This window comes from Seriola dumerili, unplaced genomic scaffold, assembly GCF_002260705.1.
Source record: "Seriola dumerili isolate Sdu_G_001 unplaced genomic scaffold, Sdu_1.0 BDQW01001892.1, whole genome shotgun sequence".
NCBI lineage: Eukaryota > Metazoa > Chordata > Actinopteri > Carangiformes > Carangidae > Seriola > Seriola dumerili.
The window spans coordinates 430,963-443,920 of record NW_019176147.1 but is presented as its reverse complement, the minus strand read 5'-3'; the positions used below and the strand labels follow the sequence as shown (position 1 = coordinate 443,920).

The window sequence follows — 12,958 nt, the reverse complement described above, 5'->3', positions numbered from 1 at the left end:
ACTTAACTTAACGTGCTTTAAAATGTAATTGTCGTCACCGTCGCACATCTAAAGCCTAACGGCAAGTGTCAGAAATTAACCAGCAGTTTCAGCGTTTACTACAAGTTTTATTTTGAAGAGAAAGTAGTTAGTCGTTTGTCTGCCTGGTTTGCCTTGATTAACCCTACTACGACAGACACGTGCGACGGAAATACGTCACGGCGCAAAGTATTGCGGTAAAGTGTGTTTTTCTGCTCTGCTGACGAACCACTGCCAACTGTCAAAATTAACAGAAAGCTGCCTGCCTTCTGGTTCACATTTTAGCCGTTATCCCGGGTTCTTGCAGGTATTTCCTCACTGCACCTGGACGGGTTCTTGAAGTTCAAGCTGTGGGAACTGTTCTGAATTTTAACTTTGACCAATTAACGGAAGCTAAGTGTAGTAAATTAATGTCGACTAGCTAGAGGGGCAAGAGTTACCTTAAGTTTTAACGATGTTTAACTGGTTGTTGTTTTTTAATTTAGCTAGCAACTGTTGTTGTAGATAACACCTACTGTAAATCCTTTGTAAACAATCTTTTAACACTTCTCTAGCATCACAGTCTTACCAGCATTGTTTCATTGCAGACATACTGATAGAAAAACTTGATTTTGTATCACCTGTCCATGTCTCTCCATACTCTTGTTAGGAAGTATGGGTCGTGGATATATAGTAGAAGAGGCTGTGGAGGGGTATCTGTCTAAACTATGTCAACAACAAGCAGGTCCAGTCACAGGCCTGCTTATTGGACAGGTAAGCTTACAACTGTATAGCATTAGACTATATGTAACAGTTTGCCATTAGTGAAACAGCAGTTGACCTAATATGTTAGTCTTAATACGATGAAGAAATAGGACAACACAAGCTGTGGAAAAGTGTCTGTGCAGAATGTACACTGACCAATAAACTGTGTCTGTCCAATAGCGTTATTTTTTTTGTTTTGTTTGATGTGTAGCAGTGTTGTAGGTCGTAACATGACATGACATGATGTGGAAGAGTACTCTATGTGAAGTGAAGAAACTTATTATCAGTTACTGATAATGATTTCAGAGCTCAGCCCAAAGGGATTTTGTCATCATGGCAACGCGGACGCCCCAAAGGGAGGAGTCTACGGCAGCGACTGGAAACTCTCTGGATAAGGAGTGGGTGACTGAGCATGCCCGACAGGTGGGCAAAGGGGACGAAGGTCTAACCCAATACACATTCATGTGATCTTGAGTATTTCAGTATATTAAAGTGTATTAAATTGAGTTTTTAAGTGTGTATTAAAATGTACCACTAGTTGTGTGTTACAGTATGTATTCACTACTGGTTTGATCTTTTTCTAGGTGTCCAGGATGCTGCCCGGAGGCTTATCAGTACTTGGAGTCTTCATCATCACTGATACCGATGGCAAGGACACACTAACCACAGTCCGACAGGTGAGCTTCACATAAGCATCTTGCAGCATAGGCCTGTTGGGGTGTATTCTCCGATTACCCAATGAGGTAACCGTAGCCGTCAGCCAGGAGCAGATGTTGTCAGGTGGTTCCCAACTACTGAATGTTTCGACCCTTAATTACAACACTCCCTCCTCTCGTCTACTACAAATCCAGCAAGAGGCTCATTCAGCCTCCCCTCCATCCTCCGAGCTGCTTGTTTCTGGCTCCTTTCGACTGGGCCACAGCTGATAACAGCCGCTACGTTGATCTGGCTGGGAAACCTCTGCAGCTGATCTCCACGGCGAACAACCATGCCTGCCATCCTTTTTCCTTACACTCCTGAACTAAAGGCTGCTACTTCAAGGTCTTTTTCTCATGGGCTTCTTCACAACTCTCCTCCCATGTCACTGTCAGCTCAACCACAATTATTTTCTGGCTTTCAGTTGACCACAATACACAATACAGACACACTATCTGGGAAAAGGGTTGTGTGCACCACCTCCGGAAACTGCAGCCTTCTTCCCATGTCTACCCTCATCTCACAGGATCTGGTGTTTCAGGTTGGGCTTCGGTCTTTCAGAGACTGATCTTTGGATAAAGGCGTCTGCAGAATGAGTAAATGTAAATGTGATGTAATGTAATAATTTTCATAGGTCATTCAACTAACTTCTGACATGTTCTTAAAACACTGATGCCTTATAATTCTTTGTATTCCCTGTTGAATTTCCAAAGATCACAGCCTCTAAATGTAATACTACCATGTGGCAGTTGAATGGTGAAGCTCTGTCATCAAACCCTCATTTCAACACGTTAATACACAACCAGGATGAATTCACAAATCACTCCGCAATTTTAAATTTTAAATATCTAAATTCTAAAATGGGCCCATAGAAGTTAGGAAAAACTGATTTAAAGAAGATTACAGCAATTTTTAACTGGCTGTCAGCTGCTGTATGAAGCCTCTGGTCCTCTCAAGCTGAAGGATCAACTTCTGGCCACTAGGGGGCAGAAAAACATCAAAATCAGCCATTGTAAATCCCTTGCTTATAAATTTATAAATGTGTGTGTGTGTGTGTGTGTGTTCTCTATGTGCAACACACTTTCGCAGTGGAGAACCTGATCTCATCGGAGCACCTGTGGATCCCTGCAGATGACGACGTCACAGACTGTGTCGCCCTGCACGTCAACCCCAAAACCAGGAAGTATCCTTTTGCAGAGCCTTCTCACTGGATCAGGTAGCCGTCAGATACTGTGTGTGGGTTTTCTTTAACCACACGTATCAGAACCGTCTGCAGAACCTTTGACGTCAAAGACCCCAAGGTTAGTTCACATCTTTCGTTTCTCACTGAGCAGCAGTTTAGAGTTTTGTCACTGATTATTATACAATTATTGTAACAGATGTTGCCATTGCAATATGAGTCATGGGAATGGTCATTTTTTACATTTGATTTTCACTGAAAAAAAATATAAAAATGATGATGATGAGATTTCTTTGCTGCGGTCTGAACCAAACAAGTACGTTCCCTCACATCTGGAGAATCTGATTTGTGGCACAGCATCTCTGTAGCACCACAATGCTGCATTTATGTTTATTGTGACGCATTTGACCTTTTATGAAAAAAATTGCAGCTCCTGGGATTTGAATATTGCACTTGGCCAAATTGCAATTTCGATAATATTGCAATAAATCGTTCAGCCATTTAAGGACTCAAGCTTGTGACCGATTCACTTCACACTTTTTTTCAACTGACATCGTTTGGCACGATATTTAGATTTGAACATGCAGTATTTTGTTGTCATCAATCATATCAATATCATTGGCTGTTCCAGAGCGTGGCCAAGCCAGCAGACTGGAGGTACCAGTCAGGTGTGTGTTCCTCCTGGACCACAGTGTCATGTTGTCTAAATGTGGACATGTTGGTGCCACTACCAAACAACAGAACCAATGCAGAAAACATGGATGCATGTCTCAAGGTAAAGCACACACACACACTCTGACACACACTCTCACACACACAAATGCTTTTTTAGGAGCGTCAGTGGAACTGTTCTCAGCTCACTCTTTGTTTCAGGGGGGACTGGAAGCGTGGGCGAACCAGATTATGAGTGGAGTTTGTCTGATTGATGGAAAAAAGCTGCTGGACGACACAGAGCTGTCAGCAGGACAGGTTGTAGAAATCTAACACAGAGAAAACTGCGTAAAGTGAATCTATAAAACCATATTTTGGAGTCTTGCTGGAGGGCACTTTGGCAGTACGTGCTGGATTCAAATTTCCTACTTACCTCCTTTTATGTGCGGACTAACAATAGAGCTGCAACACTCAGTGATACAGCAGCAGGAAACCCAGGACTGTCCAGTGAAAAAGTGTCATTCAGTATCATTGTTGTAACTTGGACCAATCAAATACGAGCAGGTGCACATTCCTGGCGAATCACATTGTCATACGAATACAACTTTTCTCTGTCTCTGTGTTGAGACAGAGAACTTGTGATACACTCCTGTCTCCTAGTGTTGTGAACTACTGATAAACCTTCAGACATTTATAAATCCGCACATCACAGACTTCTGTCTAATGAGATATGAATATATATGTAAGTCATTATAATATACAAAAAAAGTTGAAGAACTGTGTGTGACTACAATAAAATGAAGCTAACTTATTTTGTGGATTGTGAGAAAGACGGGGGTTTAATTCAAACCTGCTGTGTGTGATATTTCTCTGCAGAAGAGGAATGTGAGACAGACGTACACAACTCAGCTGCTCATCTCACCGGTAAGACTGAGCCTCTGTATTCTCTCAGGCCCAAAGCAGCACATTGCTCATCACAGCAGGAAGGAATAAAAACACACACTCTTGTGTTTTGTATGTCACAATAGAGGATCGTTTTGTTCCGTACCACTTTTGAAAATGTGAATATTTGTGGAAAAGGTCTAAATCTTTCCTATGACTTGAATCGTATATTGTACGCCGTGTAATCACTACTGACCGTGACTTCCTGTGTGTTAGGACGAACAGGGGCCAACGGATGTGGTCCATCGGTGCGGAGGCGGTGTGTCAGTCAGGGGAACGATCCACAGCAGAGCTTACCTACACAGCAACAAGCCAAGGGCCAAGCTCGCTGAGAAGGTAACGCGTCAACATGTCACACAATGTCAAGAAATCCCAACATTTTGTCATGAAATCCTCATTGTGCACAGCTGCTGAAGAGGGATGTGGTTTCTACGGTGGCCACAAGGGTTCAAATGCTTCTGGAGGAGCTGCTGACATCAGAGGAGGAAAGCAAGAGCAGCAGAGACAAGCAACAGAGTGGTACACACACACACACACACACACACACACACACACACACACACACACACACACACACGCAGGGTTTTGCTGCCACATCTTTACTTGGACTGGATTGATCAGCAGCTTATGCCGTCTTTATTGATAATCACAGTGACATTAAGCAAGAGATATTAAAACTTGAGTCATCTCATCTTCCTTTTTCCTAAATATCGACCAAATATTCAGCTGCTTTTCTACCTGTCTCTCCTTCAGAGCAGTTCTGCCTCCCGCGCCGTGTCTTCTGTCCTGTAAAAGCACCCGGGCCTGTGTGTGTGTGCGACTACCACTTCAGTGACGAGGGCCTGTCTGAGGTGACTGATCGGCTGAAGGAGATGCTGGATGTCGATGCGGCAGAGGAAGACTTAGACACCAAGCAGGAAATGACTGCTGAAATCACAGAGAAGAACACTATTACAGCAGGTTGGGAGTGTGTGCGTGTAAACCATAGAAATACCTACTTACAGTATAACCTACTGTCTGTCTTAAAGTTTGTTTCAAAACCATGTTTTGTGAGGTTGCCTTGACCTTGACCTTTGAACTTTGACCTTTAGCCACCAAATTCTAATCACGTTGATCTTGAGTCCAGGTGAACATTTCTACTGAATTTGAAGGAATTCCCTCAAGGTGTTTCAGAGATATTGTGTTCACAAAGCCAAAACCGCCTTTTGTGGCGTCACGGTGACCTTGACCTGTGACCTTTGGCCCCCAAAATCTAATATGTTCATCCTTAAGTTCAAGTAAATGTTTGTGCCAAATTTTAAGAAGTTCCTTCAAGGCGTTTCTGAGATATTGTGTCCACAAGAACTGGACGGCTCTGGAATAAAAAAGGTCTTTTAACCTTTAAAATTAGACAGGAAATGTTATTTACTGCCCCCTCTGTGTGTGTGTGTGTGTGTGTGTGTGTGTGTGGGCTGGTTGTAATGATCAGGATTGAGTGATTGAGATGTTATTTAATTGTACTGGATAAAACTGTGCGTCGTGTGTTTTTAGAGCCAGCTGTGGAATCTGACGAAGTGCTGGAACCCAAGAGGAACAACTACACTGGTAAAACACTTTGTACTGTGAAAACAGCTGCATCTGTTTCCTGTTGCATCTGTCATCACCACCCAGACTGAGCGTTAAAAACAATGTGAAATCACAATGACCTCTGTCTAACCTACAGTTAACACGTTAACTTGTAGTAGAAGGTTATTTCATTCACTTCATCCAAAATGTTGTTGAGATTGTCGTTGCTGTATGAAAACTGTGCAGTTGGAGAAATATGTTTCAGGCCATCCAAACTGATGATGGAAAAAATGATTATGAATGTTTGACTTTGCTACTTAATTCACTAGAACAACAATTAAAGCCCATTCTGACAAAAAAAGAACTGAACAAATCTGTACACTGTAATATACCAGTCACCTGTATCTTAGAAACAAAGGCTCTTGTGTCTTAAAGTTGTGTGTGTGCATGTGTGTGCATGTTTATACAACCCCTGATTCTTCTCCTCTGTGTTGTCCAGGTGTGGCCATCGGTGCTGCTGTCGCTCTGCTCGCCACCGCTGCCTCGATGCTCTATCTCAATGATGTCTGACACATATCGAAATAAAGTGTTTTGTTTTGAACATAGCTGCTACGTGTGTGTTGGTTGAATCAGCAAAGACCCATAATTAACAGTTCCCTCTGGAGGTACGGCGCCGAACGTGTAAATGATGATGTAATGATCAGTATTAGGGCCACATCAAGGGGAAAAAGAAATCTGACATTTCAAGAATAATATTTTGAGAATAAAGTCATAATATTACGAGAATTAAAAATCTAAAATGAGAGGAAAAATAAACATAATTTTTAGGAATATTACAATCATATATTACATTACATTAAAACTGAGCCTGAACTGCTTCAGGCAGCTGCTGTTTGTCTGTCTAACAACATCTCCCCTCTAAACCTAACTAACCTAAAATTACAACATTTTTCTCATAATATTGTGACTTTTTTCCTCTAAAATTGACTTATTCTAATAAAATTATTACTTTATGTTCATATGACTTTTCTTCTAAAACTATGACTTTATTCTTATAATAATAGTATGACTTCTCGTAAAATTATGACTTTACTCCCATAATACTATGACTGTTGTAAAATTACGGCTTATTCTTGCAATATTATGACTTTATTGTCAAAATTTCATTTTTTTTTTGTTATTGTGGCTGTAATACTCCGTCACACATAAGAAACACAATGACAGAAAGAATGATTATTTTGGTCATGGATTTGAAAAGCTTCAACACACTAAAGAGCTTGTTACCATGCGGGTCTGTGGTCTAACTTGTGAATTCCTGACGCCACTAAGAAATAATCTGCAAAACCAGATGGTGTTAGTTCAGTGGTTCATGAGACACCGGACATAACGACTGACAGAAATTCCAACCCTTTTGTCACCATTATAAGTTTTGTTTTCATTATATTAGAAGCAGTGGTGCCGACCACTTTCCTGCTGCGTCTGGAGTGAAGAATGACATCACTGCTGAATCTATTTCCTGTGATTTAAATGGCAGAAACAAAGCAGGCATTATCAAAAATAATTAGGCTGACATACTTTTCTGTGAGCATTCTGATTTATTGAAGGCACATCAGTTAAAAAGAACACATAGGTAGTGCTGGCCATATACATTCATTGTCAATCAACTTTTCCGTTTCGCTAAATCAATTTTGTAATCACATATTAGGGTTGGATATTCTACAATTTCTGGACCAAAATATACATACATTGCATTTACTGCTTAAGGCAACAATTTGGATTTTTTTTTTCTTTTTTTACTCAAAGAAAACATATTATGTGATTAATCTTTTTAATGTGTCACAGCCGCCTTCATTTCAAGCACCCTTGTGATTTCATTTTAATGATTAAAACCATAAATACATTTCAAATTTTATAAATAGAAGATAAAGATTGTTATTTTCCAATAACCAGTCTTATCAGTTTAGAATCACTACTACTAGTCTACAATTCATCACATTTCACAGCAATATTAAATACAATTTAAGTACCAAATTACCAGTGTATAGCAATTGTTTGTATTGTTATTTTTACATGTGGTGCATGACTGTTGAGTAGGCAGGGTTATGCCTTTGTGCCAAGTAGATATGTGAGTTAGTGTTTAATATGGCTGGTTTTCCAGATATGGATTAAGCACGGCAGACCTAGACCACATCTCTGGAACTGTCCCACAGATGAAAACAGAGAAACTTTGCCAAGATCTTGTACGAATTCAGCGCAAAATCCAGCTGTCTTTACAAAATTTTCAGACTCATTTTTTTGGAGATTTTTCAGACCACAGAGGAAAAAAAAAATCAAATTTCTTCACCTCTCTTCAAAATCTGGAAAAGACGGTTTAACAGATGTTTTGCAAAATCCTGTGAGGGACTCTCCAAGTTTCATTGGTTTTGAACCCGGTGTCTCTTCTTCATCTCAGTCCCTTCTGAGTCCTTCATGCAAGCAACCAGGAAATCGCGACACTTAAGAGCGTACTGTTCAGGAAAATCCCGGAAATGACCAACATGGGGACTGGAAACAAAATCAAAACTGTCCACGGGGACACCTTTCTGCTTCAGGTTCTCCAAGAAGAGCTCAATGTCCCTGTGCCTGATCACCTGGTCTGCTTTGGAGTACAAGTAGAAATGAGGCCAGGCAGGTGGCCTCTCCTGCACAGCGTCATAGTGGTTCTTGTGGATGTACTTGGTCAGGGGGTACAGCACAACTCGCAACAGGAAAACAGTCACTGCAAAAAGTGCTAAGAGGACATACCTTAAAAAAGGGCTTATTTTTGGCCCTAAGGTGGCCGTCAGTGCACGCAGGGCCCCTCGGACATTCCCACTACCTGGGGCGCTGTCCACTACAGCCCCAATCACACACAGGGAGCTGAACTGTTTGTCACTGTGCAGCAACTCGACAATGTAACGGTACAGCATGAAGCCGCCATTACTGAAAATGTGGAAGAAAACAGGGCTGTTCTCCACCTCATAGTCGTAGAGGATCTCCAGCAGCTTCAGGGCTGTGCTGCTCAGCTCCTTGTAGCCAAACGACTCTGAGATGAAGACCGTCTTCAGGGGAGCTGTGTAGCGGACGGTGACACATCCCTACAAGTGAAGAAAACAAAGAAAGAAATGAGTGGATAGAGGTTTGCACAGCTTTCATGATGCCACTCTGCTACCAAAGGAACAATAGAGACAGCAGATTAGCTTGAGAGATTTGCTATTGAGCTTTAACCTGTTCATTGTAGATGGAGCTGTACTTGGAGAGGTGCTTGTCTTTGCAACCAGCCCAGCCCAACAGTATCACAACTGGCTCCTTTGTCCCCTGCCAGTGTCTCTCTGAAAACGAGACAGACAATAAAGCAGTGCGTTAGCAGATCTGCCACGGTGGGCTAGCATAAACTAAGCTAACAAGCGGGTTAGCACGATTTTTCACGGCGTTCACGCTTTTATAATGTTAGCATGTACGCTAATGAGCTAGCTGAGGCATGAACACACTAGTACAATGAAATGATGCTCACCCGACGTCCCCGCATCTGGAAATACGATGTTGTAGTCTATTTCATCGTCTGCCATGTCTGCACGCGAGGGTTATCGGCTGCTGTCGTTCGCTAACGTCAACGTTTGGTTCATTGGGCTGTCGGCGAGAGGATGATTATCAAGCTACTGACCGCAAAGCACAGACAGGTCGGTGGACTATAAGTGTCACTACGGTCCTTCTTCTTCCCAACCGGAGCATTTCTTCTTCTTCGTGTTGGTGAGCGGCGTCAAGTTAATGTCGCATTACCGCCCCCCTGTGTCCAACGGTAGCTACTGTTTCTTCCAAGTAAAACCGGAAGTCTTTGTTGCCATGGAGTTAGTCTGACAAACTGCTGTGTTGTTTTACAAAAAAAACACTCAAAAACACTTATGGAGACGGAATAATGATTCATGAATTATGTAACTTTAATTATGTGCTCTGTCGAGATTAGGAGAAGAGGCTGTGTCAGTATATATTGTCCCAGAGTCAAGTTTTTACAGCGAAAAACAGATTTTTCCTAAATTATTATGATCAAACACGTTCAATACGGTAATGCCACTCGTAGTTCTGCAGAGAAAAACGGTTATTTTACAGATTTTTCCTAAATTATTATGATCAAACACTATCAATAAAATGACGCCACTAAAGGTTCTGCAGAGAAACTTTTTCCTAATAATAAAATTAAGTATCTATTAACACATGCTTAATATTGTAAAGTAAACCCTTTGTTTTGGAAGACAAAGTAAAAAATACTGTGTAAAACAGATTAAAATCATCTCAAACTTCAACTTGCAGTGTTTGTGTTAACTTTTAATCTATAAGTATGTAATGTTAAAAACCTGTAGAAGCACAATCTAAATACAATATTTAATGATTCAGATTCATTTTCTTACATTTCTCATAAAATATAATATACTGAAGAAATGCAAATTACATTTTTAAGTCTCTGTATGTAGTCTTTCAACTAAAGTAGGGTTGGAAACTTAACTACAAATAACATACACACCACTATTGACTTTATAACACTTTTATTTAATATATTCAGATGTAAATTTACAATATCAAACAATTATTCACAAATAGTTCTTCTGCTTGTTAATCCAGATGAGGTCAGAGCGATGTGTCTGACATTTGACTTATTGTGTTTTCAGTTCATCAAAGTTAGCTCCAACATGTTGTTTGCCTGAAAATGTCTTGCTCGGTGTTCAGTTGTTCTAAAAGACACTCAGAGGAGTCAGCAATTAATTTTTTTTGCGGTAAATAGATTTTGTTTTAAGCCTATTTGTGGCTAGCCAAAATTAGCATCCATGTTAATATCACAGTTCAGTTTAAGGTGCACCTTGCTAACCAAGCTAGCCAGCTAGTGCTAATGTTAGCTGATAACTTAGCGATTGCTATGCTAACGGTACCTGGTCCCGCTGGGCTGATAACCTGTGTCAGCCTCGGTTAGCCCGTGGAGGTTTTCAGTCAAAGCCCAATAAAAAGGTGAATTTAATCGACGTTAATCTAATGACGTTTGGTTTGTGGTTCTCCACATGTGACCCAGTTTAAGTGATCTGCGTTAGTGTAATGCGCAGCGTTAATGTTAGTTAATACATTGTCCATCGAGACGTCGTGATAGTTCAAGTTAAAGGTGCACTTTGCATTCCTGCATGGTTTCAGCGCGATTTTATTTTTGTCTCAAATCATAGGCATCTCCCCTTGATCCGCTAGCTGCCTGCCCCCTGAATACACTGTGAAAAAGCGCGGTCCCTGGAGACACACAGGCGTCACAAACGGCAAACAGACACTAGGGGCACTAGGGGACCTGAAATGGTGACAAATGGTAATGAAGCAGTAACTAAGGGCATTTATTCAGGTTATGTACTTTATGACAATTTAGAAATATTTTCTACTTGTATGCTGCTTTATGCTTCTTACTCCTCTACACTACATTTATCTGAAAGCCATAGTTACCAGTTACTTTGCAGATTAAGATTTTTACATACAAACATGTGATTGGTTCATAAAATAGGAGCCACTGCAACAGATTGGACTACCCGAAGTTTACACATTAGTTGGAATCAGCTCCCATTTGACCAGCTCCACCATGAGCACAATCTAACAATATAACACACTATATACTTGTGATTGTGTATTTTTAAATTGTGGTTTTACTACTTTTACATGCGACCTGACTTGTTCCACCACTGCCATCGTGTTGGCAGGCAGACATGTCCACCTCCGTCATCAACACAACAAAGGAGTGAATACCTTTTGGAAGAATGGTTTCCCATCCCTCCTCCACTGGAGTTCAGAGACTCACAGAATCAATGTCAAGGAGCACTGAGCTGAATCTGTCCTGGGGGCACGAGGTGGCCCAACACCACCAACCTCTGTATTTGAGGAAACTGCTCAGTACTTCGGCACTAGGGGGAGACATATCATCACAAAGGAAATTACATTTTCTATTTACTGACTATACTGAAATGTAAAATGAGTAATTAGTAAAGCATGGGGAGACTGTGATTCACAAATATCCTTTATGGCTACAGTCCTGTCCTGTGTTTGCTTTTTTGTTTATTTGTTTGTTTGTTTGTTTTTTAATGGGCTACATAGTAAATTAGCGTTTGGTTATTTTATATAGTCTCTTTTCTGTCAGTGTACATCCTGCTTTGTGTTCACACGGATGTTTGCCTGACACAGATTGAAATGTTGCATCAATGAAAAAGCAGTGTGAACATATATCACACATTACATATAAAGGTGTGGGAGGAGGCTATACATTCAATTTACATGGTATTGATGTATTGATCCTGTTTAAGCCTGTTTTATGGAAAAGAAACCATCAAAACTTTCCCCCCTCAGGAGAATCCTCTACGACCCCCCCCCCCCCCCAGAGAGATGAGGAAGACAGTGACCACAATGAAGATCTAAATGCCAGAGCTCCCTCTCCTCCACTCCAGCAGATCCCGCCAATGAACTTAGGGATGGACGTTCCTGTTTATTATCGTCTTCTCTCTTCTGACCCATCTGCTTTTCCTTTCGTTTTATCCTTATGCTTTGCTTAATGCTCTCCCCCATGCTTTTCCTTATGCTAATCCTTTAGCTTATGTTCCTCCTTATGTTCCTCATTATGCTGATCCTTTTGCTTTTGGTTATGTCCCTCCCTATAGTCCTCCTTATGCCCCTCTCTTTGCTGCTCCTTATGTTCCTCCTTACGCTGCTTTTCCTTTTTTTTTTTAATGCTGATCCTCATGGTGTCCCTGAGCGGCTGATGAAGCAGCAAGATTGAAGCTGGAGATTTTAATAGAATAAAGCTGAGACTGAAAGAAAGACAAAAGAATCATTATTAAAGAGACGTACATTATTTTACTTCAGCAACAGGTCATTATACAAAATCTGGAATGATGGATAACCACCTCATCTCTCTTTGGCGGTTCACAGAGACGTAACAGCTAATGAAATAAGAAGAGGTGCGTCTGCGTTGTAATATATCGGTGGGTTTACAGTCCCAAGTCACTAAATGCCATTATTCATTCTTTTTCTTTATTCTCCAAAGTTTCTGAATTTTACAGTTTGATTGGTAAGATCGAGAGAGGGTCTGCTAAAGAAATAAAATCAAGATGGGAGAATAAAACAAACCAACGTGGATGAAAAACCACATTGAAT

General features: G+C 40.9%; 2 protein-coding genes across 2 annotated transcripts; one reads left to right on the top strand and one right to left on the bottom strand.

Annotated features, from left to right (window-relative positions):
- The first annotated feature begins 234 nt into the window (after positions 1 to 234).
- cunh1orf27 (chromosome unknown C1orf27 homolog) lies at positions 235 to 6,381 on the top strand. Its single transcript, XM_022768931.1, has 14 exons — positions 235 to 325; positions 668 to 771; positions 1,069 to 1,185; positions 1,347 to 1,441; positions 2,537 to 2,641; positions 2,723 to 2,759; positions 3,270 to 3,413; positions 3,512 to 3,607; positions 4,166 to 4,213; positions 4,448 to 4,567; positions 4,639 to 4,750; positions 4,985 to 5,191; positions 5,762 to 5,815; positions 6,276 to 6,381. Exons 2-14 carry the CDS (start codon positions 673 to 675, stop codon positions 6,344 to 6,346), a joined length of 1,305 nt encoding a protein of 434 aa, XP_022624652.1. The 5' UTR covers positions 235 to 325; positions 668 to 672; the 3' UTR covers positions 6,347 to 6,381.
- Positions 6,382 to 7,357: 976 nt separating this feature from the next.
- tmem53 (transmembrane protein 53) lies at positions 7,358 to 9,510 on the bottom strand. The gene is made up of 3 exons (XM_022768929.1): positions 9,309 to 9,510; positions 9,023 to 9,126; positions 7,358 to 8,892 (listed from the first exon to the last, which is right to left on the bottom strand). The coding sequence occupies exons 1-3, from the start codon at positions 9,361 to 9,363 to the stop codon at positions 8,191 to 8,193; spliced, it is 861 nt and encodes a 286-aa protein (XP_022624650.1). The 5' UTR covers positions 9,364 to 9,510; the 3' UTR covers positions 7,358 to 8,190.
- Between the last annotated feature and the right edge of the window lie 3,448 nt (positions 9,511 to 12,958).